Source organism: Ovis canadensis, chromosome 10, assembly GCF_042477335.2.
Source record: "Ovis canadensis isolate MfBH-ARS-UI-01 breed Bighorn chromosome 10, ARS-UI_OviCan_v2, whole genome shotgun sequence".
Taxonomy (NCBI): Eukaryota; Metazoa; Chordata; class Mammalia; order Artiodactyla; family Bovidae; genus Ovis; species Ovis canadensis.
The window spans coordinates 84984167-85002778 of NC_091254.1; the positions used below are offsets into that span (position 1 = coordinate 84984167).

The window sequence follows — 18612 nt, forward strand, 5'->3', positions numbered from 1 at the left end:
TGCAGGCTGATTCTCTAGAATGCAGACTCGGATGGAGTTTAGTGCTGGGATGTGTGTCAGGGGTGCTTTGGGGTCAACATTGTGGAATCAGGAGGGACAAAACAGGATAGGGCAGAGGAACACTGGCCAGATGGCCTTAGCTGACCACATGAGGGTCTTGGAGTGATGATAGCTCTCCAGGGTTGTCCTGACATGTCCACTGGCCAGGCTGTCATACCTCCCCCTGGATGGGTAGTGCACATGGGCTGCTCTTGGAGAGGCTGGTGGTTTAAACTTGCCCACTGGCAGCACCTTCAGCAGCTGGACAGTGAGTCCTTGAAGGGAGGTCAGGACAGCACGTCTCCATGTTCCCCCCACAGCATGTATCACAGCTCCAGAGGTAGGTGATGAGGGTGTACTGTGGAGGAAACTCTTGATGACTGATATGTAAGTCAAAACAGTGATTTAGTGATTCTTCTCAATACCCTCTGGTCTAAAAAATAGAGAAGGTCCATACAGGGGAGATATCCTCATTCTCCAGAGTCAGCCCAGTTGTCACCTCTTCTAGGAAGTCATCCTAGGTAACTCGTATTTCTGTAGGACCCTGAGCACCTCTCGTTTGTTAAACTGAACCATGCTTGGTTAGTGCCCTGTTGTCACCATCCTGAGATTCTTCATTTGTAAACAAGGGGTCTGTTCTTTCCATCATGCGCTGCTTCTATATGATGTAGCCTACAGGTTAAAGCGTCTGCCTACAATGCGGGAGACCTGGGTTCGATCCCTGGGTCGGGAAGATCCCCTGGAGAAGAAAATGACAACCCACTCCAGTATTCTTGCCTGGAGGATCCCATTGGCGGTGGGCTACAGTTCACGGGGTCGCAAAGAGTTGGACACGACTGAGCAACTTCACTTTCACTTTCACCCTGATTGTGAGTGTTCATACGTGGTCTGTTTTCTCGTTAAATCAAGTGAGAAAAAGACTTGAAATTGTGCCCTATCCACTTTTTAATTACGTCTTCCAGCACAGTGTGCATCATGTGGGGGATGTTCAGTAAATGTTTGTTGAATGAATAAATGTAGACTGAGAACAAACCTGCCTTTTCAAATTTATAATTCTGAAATTCTAAGAGGTAGCCTGGGATAACAGACAGCCCTGGTTTTGGAATCAGTCACACTGACCTGCCTGTCGGGTCTTTCTCTGCTCTCACCAGCAGTGTGAGTGTCCAAAGAATGTATTGTCCAGAGTGGGACGCTTGAGAGTGATGGGAAACCGATACCCAGCCAAGATTCCAGGGAAATGAACTGGCCCCATCCTTGATAAAGCGGGCTCTGGACACCCTACAGCCATGTAGACTTAGTTTCATGCTTGGGAGAGTATCTTAGCCTCTGCCTCTCAGCTACTTTGTCTGGAAAATGAATATAATTCCTGCTCTTGAACCATTGCTTTGGTTGGGATGATGGGTGGACCAAGAGCATCCAAAGTCACAGGGTGCAATCACTGACCTTGATGATTCTTAATCACCAAGAGAAAAGAGCAAAATGGGTGTGGATGAAGGAGGTTTATAGACTGTAGAAGGTGTATTTGAGGAGGTCTTTATCTGATGGCCTAAACCAAACTATTCCTCCTTCACATGTAGTTAAAATGACACAAGCACACGGGGAGGAGCGCAAGCTCTGGAGTTAGCCTTCCAGGAACAAATCCTGGCTCCTCCGGACCCTGACTGGTTTTAGATACAAGTTCAGCTGCCTGCTAGTCATGGGCTTTTAAGGTTGGGAAGCCCATTGTGCATCAGTGTCTTTGTCTGAAAGTTGAAGTGGGGATAGTATGACTCTCAGAGGGCTGTTGCAAAGATTATCTATGACAGTGACACCCCCAATAGGTCTGTGCACTAGTGCCAGTCCATGAACTCTTTGTAACCAGGTTAGAAGTACGCACAGCAAATTTAAGAAAGCGAGAAACTCAGCCATCAGCTATGGCTGTGACATCCACACTCAGGATGGTGGGATCCTGAACATCCCAGAGACCAGTGTGGGTGTTGCGCTTGCAGGGGGAGGGGCACAGGGCTGAGCTGCACACTAGCAGTGCATAGTGGGTCACTGATCAGGCAGCAATGGGCTGAAAATGTGAAATTAAATAAAACTGATACTTAATCCCAGACAGGTGAGAAACACTGCTTTTGAACAATGCTGGATGTGTAATTAGCTTTCAACCAGTACTACCCTCTCCAGCACTACCCTCTTTATTAATTGTTACCATCTTACTTATGCTTAAAATGAGACCATATGGGCTTTCAAAAGGCCCTACTGTACATTGTCAATATTTGTAATAGCATTAAAAAGTTGGAAATAATTAAATTTCTCTTTACGTTTAGAGGTCCCCCCCCCCAATGCAATACTCTGCATGTATTTATACTGATGCTATTCTTGAATCAGCAACATGGTCCTAAAGTTGAAGAAGGTACCTGGAAATACAACAGGCTACTTTAAAGCTCTTCAGAGTTTTTTAAACACATAAAAGATTTTATGTGTGAGCTCTTAATTTTCCTTTAAAAACAGAAAGAAGAGGGATTAACTGAGCTTTTGTATTTTATTTTTTAAAAATATAAATGTATTTATTTTAATTGGAGGTTAATTACTTTACAATATTGTATTGGTTTTGCCATACATCAACATGAATCTGCCACAGGTATACATGTGTTCCCCATCCTGAACCCCCTTCCCTTCTCCCTCCCCGTACCATCCCTCTGGGTCATCTCAGTGCACCAGCCCCAAGCATCCAGTATCATACATCGAAACTGGACTGGCGATTCATTTTATATATGATATTATACATGTTTCAATGCCATTCTCCGAAATCATCCCACCCTTTCCCTCTCCCACAGATGTTCTAAGAAATTTTTTTTCCCAAAAACTAAAACAGCAATATGTGTTGAAAACTGGGATAAACATATGTTTTTTTGAATTTAGACCTAAAAAATAACATTACAAGAAGAAATAACATGCCCAGCACTATGAAACCTCCATCTGTACTCCAGACCCATCTGACTTGCCTTAGGAGTCAAACTGGGATTGTGTGTTTGTGTGTGTGTGTGTGTATTTTAAGAAGAAACAAGGTTAAGACACACTAAATGCTTCACACAAAGTATACATTGAATGGTTCTGACTAAATTCATTCTTTCACTCAGCAACCATGCTCGCAATTATCCATCCCAATAGGCGGAAGCTTGGGATATTCCAAAACAGTGTTTGATCCAAAATCTAATCATATTTAATTATGGAGAACATTATGTGAAATACATTTTTCAAATTACATTTTGCAGACTATCTAGACAAAGAATGAGTCTCCTAGATGTAGTTTATATCACATTAGAAATGTCACGAGTAATGATAAACAGAGGATTGAGGGTTTTAAAACCCTACATTTCACAACAATAAAATTTTTTTAAAATCTGAATTTATATTGATTCCAATAAGACAGAAAATAGGAGAAAGGGAAAGCTCTTTTTCGCAGTAGAATGCCAACTCACAAAACTAAATAGACTGACAGAAAAGTACCATATGGCAGCCATCATTGTCATAAATAATTCAGACAAATTTCATCATTGGCTGAATAGACAGTGAATGTTTGGGGGCTGGGGGAGACATGGCATTTTCGTGGACTCAAAATATTTTCTCAGATTAATTCTTTAGGGAAGAATTATATTTTTAAGTTGAAAACTCTGGCAAACACCAGGCTAAGCAAGTAACCAAAATAAACATTACAATAATGAACCTAATGACACCCTTAGCTTTTTTGTTTGTTTGTTTCTTTAAAAATTTATTTATGTATAGTTGACTTACAATGTGTTAACTTCTGCTGTACAGCAGTGATTCAGTTATAGAGATACATACATTCTATTTCATATAAATTAAATCAGGGTGACAATATACAGCCTTGTCATACTCCTTTCCCAGTTTTGACCCAGGCAGTTGTTCCATGTCTGACTCTAACTGTTGCTTCTTGACCTGCATACAGATTCCTCAGAAGACAGATAAGGTGGTTTGGGATTCCCATCTCTTTTAAGTTTTCCAGTTTGTTGTGGTCCACAGAAAGGCTTTAGCATAGTCAATGAAGCAGAAGTAGATGTTTTCCTGAGCAGAGACCATAAGGCCCCCAGAGCCTGGAAATATACTTCCTGGTCCTTTACAGGAAAACTCCACCCACCCTACTCCAGACTCCTGCTGTTCTAAGCGAGGCCTGTGGACCAGCATCCTTGGCCTGCCCTGGGAGGCTATTAGAACACGGAATCTTGTCTCTAATCCAAACCCACTGACTCAGAATCTCCAGATCCCAGGTGACTCCTGCTCACAGTACAGTCAGAGAAGCGCTGGTTTAGAAGCCCTGCTCCATCATTCTGTGGTTGCACCCTCTCCAGGGGCAGACGGAGGGGACCAGGGGTGGCCACCAGGAGCCCCGCCCCCTCCAGGCCGTGCTCTGAGCACCTGGACCCCAAAATCCCTGCTCCTAGAGCCAGTGCCGGCCTCCCTCCCAGGGCCGATGTCCCAGCCCGACAGGAGGTCAAGATTCAGCTTTTTAAGAGGCAGAAGAAGGTGGTCTGGGCTTGGACTTAAAGGCTGGGGGTGCTCTTTCTGAGCAGCAGATTGCTCAGGGCACAAAGAGGCTCAAAGCCAGAGGTGGGAAGAGCAGGGGGAGGGCTGGGCACTGGGGCGGCTCCTCCTTCTGCTGTCTTGCCTTCTGGCTTGGAGCTCAGTGTCCAAAACCCCAGTCTGCCAGGTTTTAATAGTTAGGAAGGTGTACTTGACAATTTTGATTGACTGATTTATAACATTTAACTGTTTAAACATATAGTATGGGCTTCATTTGTACTCTTGACTTGGGGCCACAGATGTGAGTGACAGGTCTGTTAAATGCTTCTCAAAGTGTGTTCAGAGGACTCTCTGCATCAAAACCCACTGGGTTGTTGGTTAAAAATTCAAATCCCAGGCCCTGCTATGTGACCTTCTGGATCAGATCTTTGGGAATGGAGCCCAGGAACCTGCATTCTGACCCCTCCTCTGGTGACTCTGATCCACAGCAGAGCTACAGGAGCACGTGTAATGAAGAGAGTGTCGTGGAGGGGAGCTGCCACGAGTGGTGGGAGGTGTCAGGGAGAGAGAGGGAGGTCCCAGGTCAGAGGTAAGTGCTGACCACGAGCTCACTCCCTTCCTGCTTCTCTCCTGATTCTCCTCACAGCCTGGCCTGATCCCACCCCTGGGAGCTGGCTGCAGGGAGAAGCTACCAGAATGGGACAAGGGTGTCCTCCTGCCGATCGTGGGGCTCTTGGGGGCTGCCCTGCAGAAGGAAGGACGTGAGTCAGGGGCAGTAGGAGCAAAGGGGCTGCAAGCGCCTGGAGGGACCTCATGGACCCACCCGGGGAGTCAGGCTGAAGCTGCTGAGCAGGTCTTTGGGCAGGGAGACCTCCTGGTCCTGCGGGACATGGGTGGAGTGGGGACAGACCGTGTGGTCCCATCTGCCTGGGCTCACAGGCTGCATCTGTCAGTTAGGAGTCCTATGACATTGATCAAGGTCCTAAAGTGCTGTAAGATGGGGCTTCTAATACCCTCTGAGCTTGCGTTAAAATTAAACATGATAGTCTTTTGTTCAGGCCCGTGACACTGGCAGAACGGGCAAGTGTCACAGTCTTCATACTGCCAGGAATTTCTGTAGCCACCGACAAGCCCAGAAGCGGCATGGTAAGTAGTACAAGAAAGCCCATTTGGATTAGCCCTGAAGCCCAACCCTTTTGGAGATGCTTCTCATGCCAAGAGAATTGTGCTCAAAAAAGTAGGGGTTGAAGCCAAACAACCAAATTCTGCCATCAGGAAATGTGTCAGGGTTCAGCTCATCAAGAATGGCAAAAAGTCACAGCCTTTGTACCCAGTGATGGTTGCTTGGATTCTATTGAGGAAAATGATGACATTCTGGTTGCTGGATTTGGTTGCAAAGGTCATGCTGTTGGTGACGTTCCTGGAGTCCTCTTGAAGGTTGTCAGATTAGCCAGTGTCTCTCTTTTGGCCTTATAAAAGGCAAGAAGGAAAGACCAAGATCATAAATTCTGATGAAGAAAGCATGATAGTAATAAATTTTTATATACCAAAAAATAATGAAATGTGATAGTTAAGTAAAAACACATCCTGGCACACAGAACAGAATAAGGGGCAGCTGATGTTTACTGGGACTCTCATTACCTTACACCTCTGCACTTCTTGATGCATAGCCACTTGTTACTGGCTGTGCGCAGTCATGTCTGACTCTTTGCAACCCTATGACTGTAGCCTGCTAGACCCCTCTGTTCATGGGATTCTCTAGGCAAGAATACTGGAGTGGGTTGCCATTTCCTCCTCCAGGCGTCTTCCTAACCCAGACAGGGAACTTGCCTCTCCTGTGTCTCCTGCATTGGCCATTGAGGCTGGGAAGCACCTGTCACTGCCTGATAAGATCAATTTCCTCAATCCCCCAGGGGGCGCATGTGGTAAGGAATCTGCCTGCAACTATAGGAGACCCAAGAGATGCAGGTTTCATTCCTGGGTCAGGAAGATCCCCTGGAAGAGGAAATGTCAACCCACTCCAGTATTCCTGCCTGGGAAATCCCATCCTCTGTCCTTGGGGTCCCCAAAAGTCATCATGACTGAACACACACACCCCTCAGACCCCAGGGACAGGAAGACTCCATTCACAGCCCTGTTACAGACTCGTGCTTGGCCAGTGGCCCGGAGCTCCTTGAGCTTCCCTGCGCAGGAGTGACTCCTGAAATTACTGCTGAGCTGCTCATCCTATAAGGTTCCCAGGATTTCCCTCCCAGCAAGCCACACCTTGGGACTCAGGCTCAGGTTTGTGATGAACTAAGGCTGTGGTGGTTTAGTCACTAAGTCATGCCCGACTCTTGTGAATCCAAGGATTGTAGCCTGCTAGGCTCCTTTGTCCATATGGGATTCTTCAGGCAAGAATACTGGAATGGATTGTCATTTCCTGCTCTAGGGGATCTTCCTGAACCAGGGATTGAACCTTGTAGCTTCTGTATTGGCAGGGAGATTCTTTACGACCAGAGCCACCAGGGAAGCTCAACTAAGCTGGGCTGGTATGAAACCTCCAAGGACAACTGTGCTATACTGAACATCACCACCAGGGGGCAGAGGAATCCATGTATCCAGGAGAGCAGCGTGGAAAGGCCATGGAAGGAGGCGACAGGAAGACCTCTCAGCGGCAAGAGGTATCACAGGCCCCCACCTCACCCACCTCATCTACACCCTAGACACAGAAGAACACACTCCTGCTCCTACAGAATCACCTGATTTATTTACTCTGTTCCTTGTCCAGATAGAGTCCTTATAGCTTAAACATGGCAAAGGTTTGTGGTTTGTAAAATCACCAGGGGAGCTCTGTAAATCCCAGTGCTGAAGCCTCATCTCAGTTAAATCAGTATCTCGGGAGAGGGAAGGCAGGAGGCAACGCTTTTTAAAACACCACAGGTAATTACACCCTGCAGCCAAGAGAGGACCTCTGTTGGAAACAAAAGATCTCATTTCTTCCCAAATGGCAGTAGTTTTCATTGCTAGAAAATGTTTGTCACTCCGTCTTTTCTCTTTGGAACTCCATGGACTATCAGTTTAGTTCAGTTCAGTTGCTCAGTTGTGTCTGACTCTTTGTGACCCCATGAATTGCAGGACGCCAGGCCTCCCTGTCCATCCACCAGAATTCCATGGAATTCTCCATGTAAAAATACTGGAGTGGGTTGCCAGGGGATCTTCTCAATCCAGGGATCAAACCCGGGTCTCCTCCATTGCAGGCAGATTTTTTTACCATCTGAGTCACCAGGAAAACCAAAGATGGTTTGATTTCTCCCTAGTTTGTTATTGACCCTCCCCAGTCAGACCCAAACGGGGGGGGCTGGGAGTCCTTTAACCAGGTTTGTGTGTGTGCTTAGTCACTCAGTCATGTCTGACTTTTTGCAACCCCATGGACTGCACCCCTCCAGGTTCCTCTGTCAGTGGGATTTCCCAGGCAAGAATATTGGAGTGGGTTGCCATTTTCAGCTCCAAGGGATCTTCCTGATACAGGGATCAACACAAGTCTCCTGCACTGGCAAGCAGGTTCTTTATTGCTGAGCCACCTGGGAAGCCCCTCTGCCAGGTGTGGCTTGTCCCAATAGAATGTGCTCTAGAGAACACACCCTCTCCTAAAAGCACTCCTGGGACTGCTGTGTGTGATTCTCATCAGCTGGGGGATGGAGGGGTTCTCACAGGACAGGCTCAGCTGTACTGCTCGTGGCTCCAGGTTGTAATGCTGGGTCAGCATCTCTGCACACGGCTCCATTGCCGCCATTTTGAATCATAGAGCTGGGCTCCGCATCTCTGCACTTGGCCCTGGGCCGCCATCTTGAATCACAGTGCCGGGCGCAGAGACACACGGCCCTCAGAACTGAGGTGACTTTTCACGCCAGGGAGTCTTGTCTGAAGGGCCAGGTGTGAGGCTTCTGCACGAGGTGCCCTGTGAGCAAGTGAAACAAGACAGCACAGAGGGAGAGAAAAAAGGTGACACTTTATTTCATTATCCAGATTCTACTTTTACTCCAGGAAATTGTTGATGGGCTTTGTCAGTAACTGTTCCATCACAGCCCAGCCTCCCTGAATATTAAGGGCCCCACCTTACCTTTAATGGCTGTTTCCTTTGTTACCTGTGGAGATAATCTTGATGAAGAGAAAGAGACGAATTTCTCCCTATGCCTGAAGGTTCAATAGGAAACGTATTGATATAATCAGTTTTGTTTTGTTTTCTTTAATGCATAAGGTAACTCCCTCTTGGCTGGGGCTTGATGTTGCACCGGAAATAAGTGGGAGTTCCTGGTGCCCTTCATTTGAGGAAGACAGCCTAGTATTGCTTAAATGGGAACGGGAAGGATATAGGCATCAGGGTACACATAGAAGCTTGTGTAACCCCATACACAGGTATGGACTTCAAGATGACAGGCTAAGATGGCCTTGTCACTATGGAAACAACGTGTCCATGCTGTTGAGACAGAAAGGAAGAGGGGCATACATATTGAGCAAAACAGGATCCCACAGAAACTGGCTTGAACCAGCTAATCAAGATGGTGTTGACCGTGGTCTGGTCTCTGATCCTGCATTATAACACTAAAAGTTACTCCCCTCTCACCATGGCTGGTGCTGTGATAGTTCGAAGGCTGACCATAGAAGGCTAAAAAGTGATACTGAAGGGGAGGGGGGCATCTGGCTGTTCGCTGCTCAAAAGCCAATACAGAGACGAGGTTGGTGGAAAAGAACTTTATTTTAGTTGCCAGTATATATGAGTCGGGGGAGAGTGGGCAGCTGTTCAAAGGCTGATTGTCCCCACTGTTGATAGTGGACAAGAGCTTTTATAGACAAGGAGAGGGCTATGAGTATAAAGAGCACAGTCAGCGCTGACAGGCTTGAAATTAGTCATTGGTGGTCTGACCAGCATCACCTTGATTGTTTTTAGTACAGCTAAACTGCAGATGATGACTGCAGTCATGAAATTAAAAGACGCTCACTCCTTGGAAGAAAAGTTATGACCAACCTAGATAGCATATTCAAAAGCAGAGACATTACTTTGCTGACTAAGGTCCATCTAGTCAAGGCTATGGTTTTTCCTGTGGTCATGTATGGATGTGAGAGTTGGACTGTGAAGAAGGCTGAGTGCTGAAGAACTGATGCTTTTGAACTGTGGTGTTGGAGAAGACTCTTGAGAGTCCCTTGGACTGCAAGGAGATCCAACCAGTCCATTCTGAAGGAGATCAGCCCTGGGATTTCTTTGGAAGGAATGATGCTGAAGCTGAAACTCCAGTAATTTGGCCACCTCATGCGAAGAGTTGACTCACTGGAAAAGACTCTGATGCTGGGAGGGATTGAGGGCAGGAGGAGAAGGGGATGACAGAGGATGAGATGGCTGGATGGCATCATGGACTTGATGGACATAAATCTGAGTGAACTCCGGGAGATGGTGATGGACAGGGAGGCCTGGCGTGCTGCGATTCATGGGGTCGCAAAGAGTTGGACACGACTGAACTGAGCTGAACTGAATCTTCAGTTTTCTGTGATTGTGGTTTTCAGTCTGTCAGAATTGCCGGGAGAAATATCAATCACCTCAGATACGCAGATGACACCACCCTTATGGCAGAAAGTGAAGAAGAACTAAAGGACCTCTTGATGAACATTAATGAGGAGAGTGAAAAAGTTGGCTTAGAGCTCAACATTCAAAAACTAAGATCACGGCATCCAGTCCCATCAATTCATGGGAAATAGACTGGGAAACAGTGGAAATAGTAACAGATTTTATTTTCTTGGGCTCCAAAGTCACTGCAGATGGTGACTGCAGCCATTAAATTAAAAGACCCTTGCTCCTTGGAAGAAAAGTAATGACCAACCTAGACAGCTTATTATAAAGGAGAGACGTTAATTTGCCAACAAAGGTCCATCTAGTCAAAGCTGTGGTTTATCTAGTAGTCATGTATGGATGTGAGAGTTGGATTATAAAGAAAGCTGAGTGCTGAAGAATTTAAGCTTTTGAACTGTGGTGTTGGAGAAGACTCTTGAGAGTCCTTTGGACTGCAAGGAGATCCAACCAGTCCATCCTAAAGGAAATCAGTCCTGAATATTCATTAGAAGGACTGATGTTGAAGCTGAAACTCCAATACTTTGGCCAGCTGATGCAATGAACTGACTCATTAGAAAAGACCCTCATGCTGGGCAAGACTGAAGGCGGGAAGAGAAGGGAATGACAGAGGATGAGGTGGTTGGATGGCATCACCAACTCAAAGGACATGAGTTTGAGTAAACTCTGGGAGTTGGTGATGGACAGGAAGGCCTGGTGTGTTAGAGCCCAGGGGGTCACAAAGAGTGAGTGACTGAACTGAACCAGTTCTCAGACTATACAGACACAACTGTGTCCCACAGTTAAGTCAGTTCTGACACTGTCTGCCTGGAGTTTTTGTTAGACCTTGTTATAGGTCAAGGGCAGTCCCACAATACTACCCCTTCTTCTCAACTTCAGAAGCCAGTGGTGAGTCTAGGTGGTTACCTGTTTTTCTTACAGACTGATCACAAATCAGGCTTCCCATGACCTCCTCCTTGGGTTTGGTAATTTTCTAGAGTGGCTTACAGCTCAGGAAAACAGCTTACTCAACTAGATCACTAGTTTATTATAAAAGGATTCAACTCCAGAACAGCCAGATGGAAGAGATGCAGAGAGCAAGGTAGGGGGAGGGGCAGGGGCTTCCAGGCCTCTCCAGGTGAGTCGCCCTCCCCACACCTGCACAGGTTCACTAGCCGGGAAGCTCTGTGAACCCCATCCTGTTGGTTTTTTTATTGAGCCTTCATAGAAACATACTTTAGTCAAGACGGGTTAATGCATTGGCCATTGGCAGTTCAGCTGTTTCCAGTCCTTCTCCCTAGACATGGCAGGGTGTGGCTGAAAATGCCAACCCTTTAATCAGGTGTTTGGTTTTTCTGACAGATGAATTCACTAAAACTCAGGTGTAGTTGAAAGGGGCCTGTGATAATTATCAAAAGAGACTTCTTCACTCTTACCTTAAAGCACCTAAGGGTTTTGGGAGTTCTGTGCCAGCAACATCATGAAGACTAAATACATATTCTAATTATAAGTCACAACATCACTGTCTTCAAGGTTCATACACGCTGCGGTGTGTGTGAGAATTTCCTTCCTTTTTAAGGCTGAGTGATATTTCATTGTATGTCTATACCACACTTTGTTTATTCATTCCAGAAACATTTCTTTGAATGCATTTATTTTCTTCATATATATGCATATGGGCTTCATGTATGGGAAAAATGACTGAAGTTATTCATTTCCCTCTTGAACTGATACCTGCTTATTGGCTGATTCAAAATTTATTTATTTGAGGGATAAACAAAGTAAGTGTTGACTTCTTGCTTATGTATTTTTCTCTGTGCATCAGTTTACTGCTGCGTAACTGTCCTTCATGCCAGGAGAAGAATGTGCTTTACTTTTCCTTTTTCTTTACTTTTCCCTGCTCTTAACAAAACAGGATTCCTCAGGGCCAGCCTAGCAGCAGACCAGACACTGCGGAGCCTGGGGCTGTCATCTCAGTAGCCTGGCAGCTTTGTGCCCGTCATCTGTGCTCACCTCCACTGACCAGTACTGGCCACTAGCTCAGGGTATCTCGCGGTGGGGTGGGGTCTCTCCCAGGAAGGCCCCCCAGGGTCCTGCTCCATTCCAGCTGGAGACCTTCCCACAGCGCCCTGGTTTGGTCCTGATGAGGGCAGGGTGCCCGGAGGGCAGGCTGCTATCTCCTTCTGCCAGCTTTCTCTGGTCTTCACCACAGCTGAGGGGCGTTTCTGCTGCAGCCTGCCCCTCCCTCTCCACCTTCTGGGTGGGGACTCGAGCTCAGAGCGCGCCCTCTGGTAGACTTGGCAGCCCAGTGCGGAACAAGGGCGCCTGGGGTCCTGCGCCCCGCGCCTTGCGGTTCCCCCACCGGCTCCATCAGCGGCGCCTGCGGCCTCCCCTCTCACCTGCGTGTGGCCCCCGGCTGCCCCCTACCCCACGTCCCCGGCCCGCGCGGGTCCAAGCTGGCAAGATGGGGCCGGTGTCCCCTGAGGAAAAGCCCAACCCGCTGCAGGACGCGAACTTCTGCTCCCGGCTGTTTTCCTGGTGAGCCCCGCCTGGGCTGAGACACCCCGCCGCCTCAGGCCAGTGCCTGAGCTGCGCCTTGCAGGGGCTGAGGATCGAGGGTCAGGGCGAGGGAGCGCTTCCCGATGGCTGCTTGTAGCGGTGGGGTCTCCCCACGCCGGCCGCGGGGGTCCCTGTCTGCGCCCTCTGGGTGAGGCGGCGGGAAGGGGTAGCAGGAACGGGAAGAGGGACCTGGTCTCAGGGCTCAGGGTCTCCCTGCCTAGCAGCTTGCTGCCCCGTCAGCCTCCTTAGTCCCCGGGAGCAGGAGGGGCAGCGGGAGCAGGAGGCAGGGAGGCAGAGAACCCAGCCTGCCCAGGGCGTCACCGCCAGCGGGAGAAGAACCTGACCCTGCACGCCATCCTTAGCCGCCTTTCCCAGTACAGCGCTGGATTCATAGTTCTGCACTAATTCTTACTTTCCCCACTAAGCAAACAGCCCTGAACAGCTTCCTTTATCTAATTAGTGCTCTGCTCCTGTTGCCATCTTCCAATAGTGTCCCCTCCTTTCCCCACATTCCTTGGGTGACAGCTGAGTCCAACCGCACTGGGTTCCCTTGTCCCTGTGTCTGTGACCATGTCTCCTTGCCTCCCTCTTTCTCTCCGTGGGCATCTCTCACTGTACATCCTGGTATCTAGTTGTGACACATTTTATGTGTGTAAGAACACTGTTGTTCTTTATTTAATGAATGGGGACATAATTCTTGAACCCATTTTGCTTTTACTTGGGATACATTGGGAGGACTGGAGGATGTATTTGACCAGCCCCTTACCTAATTGTGAATGTCTCTGCTTCCACCTTTGAGAGTCACCCTGGGAATGGGGTCCCTGAAGCCTATGGGGTCTTATCTGCATCTCTAGCCTTTCCAGAAGCAGTGCATGGTATTGATGCAGGTGGTCCTGCCCAGGAGTCCTCTGGTCCTGAAACCACTGAAGGGTCCCTAAGCTGGGAGGAAACTCACAGATGAGAAGGGATTCAGAGATATGAAGCTCTTAACTGAAGTTTTCCATCTGGTAGCTGCTGCTGCTGCTGCTGCTGCTCTTACTGCTGCTAAGTCGCTTCAGTCATGTCTGACTGTGCGACCCCATAGACGGCAGCCCACCAGGCTCCCCTGTCCCTGGGATTCTCCACACTGAAGTGTGTTGTCATTTCTTTCTCCAATGCATGAAAGTGCAAAGTGAAAGTGAAGTTGCTCAGTTGTGTCCGACTCTTAGCGACCCCATGGACTGCAGCCTACCAGGCTCCTCTGTCCATGGGATTTTCCAAGAGTACTGGAGTGGGGTGCCATTGCCTTCTCCACCATCTGGTAGCTGGGACCACTAACTAGGTGGGGTGGATCCTTTGTGTTTAATCACACTTGAGTGATTATCTTATCTTTTGTTCCTGGACCCTTCATCTTTCATCTTTCCCATGCATTCTGGTATTTCCTTTGTTGTTATGTGGGAGGACCTTGGGGATCTCCAAGAAACAGAAACTCCTGTGCATGTTTTGATGGTGGTGTATTCAGTGTATGTGGCTACATCTCTTGGCCGTTTGATAGCCCTTGAGGAAAAAGGATCAAGAAGGAAAAATATGGGTGTGGGATTACCTGTTGACTCAGTGGTAAAGAATTTGCCTGCCATAGCAAGAGCCCAAGAGACCTGGGTTTGATCTCTGGGTGGGGAATGGTCCCCTGGAGGAGGAAATAGCAATCCACTTGAGTATTCTTGCCTGAGAAATCCCATGGACAGAGGAGCCTGGCAGGCTATTGTCCATGGGGTTGCAAAAGAGTGGATATGACTAAGTGGCTAAATAGCAACAACTGTAAATGATACCAAAGTAGAGCCACCTCTTCTAACTTCAGGCAGGGCAAGGAACTCTCCAGGGATGTTCTATTTGTGGAATTTCAAAAGGTGTGTGTATGGAAATGGGAAGATGAGGACTTCTCATTGATTTGGGTAGACCCCCATTTCCAATTTTCCTGCTGAATTGGAAGGAGCAGTTTTTTACACGTGAAGTCACTTAAGCAGAGAGTTTGAGTAATTTTTTTAAACTTTATTTTATATTGGAGTATAGCCAATTTACAATGTTGTGATAGTCTTGTGTGGACAGGAAATGGACTCCGTCATAGTCGCTCAGTTGTGTCTGACTTCGAGACCCCATGGACTGCAGCCTACCAGGCTCCTCCATCCATGGGATTTTCCAGGCAAGAGTACTGGAGTGGGGTGCCATCGCCTTCTCCGATACATGTATCCATTCTCCCCCAAATTCTAAGAGTTTAAGTAACTTGCCTGCGTCACACAGCTTAATAGTGAAAGTTGGACCCCAAATCAGGAGTCTGGCTCCTGAGTTTGTGTTGCCCTGTATGTAACTGCTATTTTGAGCTGCTTCTCTTTGGATACTTGTTCTTAAATGCAGGGAGAAGGCAAATGCAAACACACCTTTGGTCTTGTAGGCAGGAATTTCTCAAGGGAAGTTCTTAAAGTTCTTGCTGTTGGAGATGATGCTCGTGAAACATCTCTATAATCAAGGTTTAGGGCAGCTGTTCTTAGAGTATGGCTCTCAGACCTGCTGCATCCTTGTCACCTGGGAGCTTGTTAGAAATGCAAATCTCCCTCTCAAGTCCTTTTAGACCAATTCTGTAAGTTTAGAAATGGTGAGGGTGGGGTTAAACAAGCTCCAGGAGATTCTGATGGAAGGTGGAGGCTGGCTTCTGCTTTAAGCCTCTCCTCCCACTGGCATTGTTCCTTCAGTGCTAACTTTTAAAAGAGGTCCAGACTTTGTGATGTTAGTTGGTGACCAAAATTGCCATCCTGTTTGTAAAGTCTGAGGTACCCTTGTGATTTCCTTGTGTCCTCCACTCACTGTCCTGGGAAATTGAAATGAGTCCAGGCAGGAAGTGCTGCCCAGAGACAAGGCCCACCTTGTAGAGAAATGGAGTTTTCATCTTCTCATTGGGTGTTTGCTTTTCTTCTCACATTTCATCTGCTTTCTCAGCTTGTAAATGATGCCAGTAACTAGCTTACTGACTTTATACAAATGATCACACTGAGGTTTTAGTGTTTTCACAGCACAGGTAGGACTGAGAGTTTAATTGTGAATTTTAGAATATATAATTTTCTATTTCTATAAAAAACTTTATAGAAGAAGAAGGGCCTCCCAGATAGGTGGCACAGAGGTAAAGAATCTACCTGCCAGTGCCGGAGACACAAGAGATGTAGGTTTGATTCTTGGGTTAGAAAGATCCCCAGTGTAAGAAATGGCAACCCACACCATTATTGTTGCATAGAGAATCCCATGGACAGAGGAGCCTGGTGGGCTACAGTCCATAGCATTGCAAAGAGTTGGACATAACTGAGCACATACAAGAAGAAAGGAATAAGGATTTGTTTTTATTAGCCAGGTCTACCTGCTAATATTTTGATTATTAGTCTTCCCCTAGAAATCTTTCCATATCTGCACATGCACAATTTTTTTTTTTAAATTATAGCTCATATTTTTTAGGCTTGATTTTTATTGGAGTAAGTTGCTTAACCATGTTGTGTTAGTTATGCACTGCAACGAGACACCAGCTCACACATGGGAAACAAAAGGAAGAAACAATAGTGTTGGCAAGGATGTGGAGAAACTGGAGCTCTGCACACTGGCGGGTGGGGTTGCAAAATGGTGCATCACAAAGGACAAAGATTTTATGATTTGATTTATGTGAAATCCTCAGAGCAGTCAAATTCAAAGAGAAACAAAGTGGCCTCGTGGTTGCCAGGAGCTGGGGGCAAGGGAAGTGGGGAGTTAGTGTTTGATAGCACACCAGTACAGGATGAAAAGTGTGCTGGAAACTGGTTGCATGGTAATGTGAAGATAGTTACCAATAATGAACTGTGTGCTTGAAAAATCATCAAGATAGTAAATTTTATGCTGTGTGCATTTCCCACAGTTTAAAAAAATGTAATGCAAAACAAAAATGGCACCTGATGTGCCTCATTTGGAAGTGTTCTTGTGTTAGATTCTAGACTTTGCCACTTCCTGGTTATATGACCATGAACCAGCCACATAACCTCTCAGTACTGGCCTTGGGAAAGTGGGGTGAAGACCTGGAGAGAACACCTCCCTGGGATGCTGAGAGGGTCAGTGATGCTCTGAACAGGGCAAAGTCCCCCCAGACAAAGAGCAGTCATCACCACCAGAGTGCTCCAGTAATCCCATGTGGTCCCCAGTAGAAAGCCTCTGATAACTTTGATAGATGAGGTTACAATAGCAACAGCCCCCAACAGGAAGAAGAGGGACTCCTCTCCTTTCCTGGCAAGGATGCAGGCAATGAAAAGCCATGACTCTGTAAGAGCCCTCCCAACCTCCTCTTCCCCTCTGTAAAAGTGCTCTCCGGCTCTGGCACTTTGGGGACTTACACTTGGCTCTCCACAAATGCAGACCTCAAACTGCCATTCTCTGCTGATTCTGAATAAGCCCATCTTTGCTGAAGAAATATCTAACAGTCTATTTGTTTCAGGTCAACAGAGGGTAGGGAATCAACACACTGGGGGACCCATGGAAGACTCCGGGTGGAAAATTATCCACTTGCTACCTCTGAAAGGACACTAGTCTCAGGCTGATCAGGTGCAGAACTACAAAGACCAAAAAAATCAAGAGTAAACTACAGGAGATAAACTTAAATTTGTTAGGTAGTTTGTTTTGCTATAAGGACATACCAGTAAATTTGACTATACCTTTGGGATGTTCTATTTCTTGCTTGAGGCTGTGGTTATTGTATAAAGTTACCAAAACTCATCAAACTAAACATTCCCTGGGAACAGGTCAAGGCCAGAGAAAGCGCCCTGGAGAGCTCACCCAGCCTCTATCTACAGTGTGTGCATTTCTGACTGTTAATGAAGAATAACAGGTGGTATTCTGAAAATGGTGCAAAGAATCATAGTTTGAAATTAAACATTTCTATCCATTCACAATCGATAGTTACTGAGGGCCTAGCAGGACAAACCTCCCTAAATGATCTCAGCACTCGGCCAGTTCACATCCCCCCTCATGTCATTAGCTTCTCTAAGAAGTGTCTCCAGAGAGTCTGTCTCGATACCAAACAGTTTCCACATCCACACTCCCTTTGCAAGGGGACAGTTCACTGACAGAGACATGGCCAGTGTCAGGGGAGCAAGAATTTAACAGCTTCCTGATGGGCCAAATGCATCTGGTCCGAGACCCTGCCCCACCCTCATCCCTGGGGACAGGTCCTGCACTCACCCCCAACCTGCTGGCATCTGAGACGAGGGTGGAGAGAAATGCAGAGCTCACCCCAGAGGCTGCTGTAAGGACAGAGTCTCAAAGGACTGGACAGTCCAGTCCCCAGCTGGACATGCTTCATTAACTGTGTTTCTTATTTCCAATAGTGAGGAATAAGAAAAAGTCAGTAAACCATAATGGGAGAATGGACTGTTTTAGGAAAAAATGGGGCCTATCCTATATCAAAAACTAAAAAAAAAAAAAAAAAAAAAAAAAAAATCTAGCTGCCTTTACTGTTAAAAATAAAATTAGAAGAAATCTGTAATAAAACACTGAGATTTAGATGACCTTAGGATATACTACAGAAGATATACTACAAAAGCAGCAGGAGAAATGAAAAAGAAAAGCTTGATTTTATTTAATGATATATAATTTTAAACCTCTAAAGAACAAAAGAAAATCTGAAAAAGTATTATGTGTATGATTACAACTTATTTCAAAAATATAAATGCTCTATAGAAAATATATTAATAGACATTTGAAGAGACAAATGATCAAGAGACATAAAAAGTGTTCCATCTTCACAAATCAAATGGCAACCCACTCTTGTATTCTTTCCTGGAAAATCCCAGGGACAGAGGAGTCTGACAGGCTATAGTCCATAGGGTTGCAAAGAGTCTAACAGGACTGAATGACTAAGCATGCAT

General features: G+C 46.5%; 1 protein-coding gene across 3 annotated transcripts in view; it reads left to right on the top strand.

Moving 5' to 3' along the window:
• The first annotated feature begins 12404 nt into the window (after positions 1 to 12404).
• The window catches only part of LOC138446668 (ATP-binding cassette sub-family C member 4-like), a 172526-nt gene continuing 166318 nt past the window's right edge, over positions 12405 to 18612 (top strand). For 2 of the 3 annotated variants that reach the window (XM_069601890.1, XM_069601893.1), the window contains exon 1: positions 12405 to 12685. In XM_069601890.1, the coding sequence (XP_069457991.1) occupies positions 12612 to 12685 (74 nt within the window). In that variant the 5' untranslated portion in view covers positions 12405 to 12611. The remainder of the gene's footprint in view (positions 12686 to 18612) is intronic. The other variant, XM_069601891.1, reaches the window with a different exon arrangement.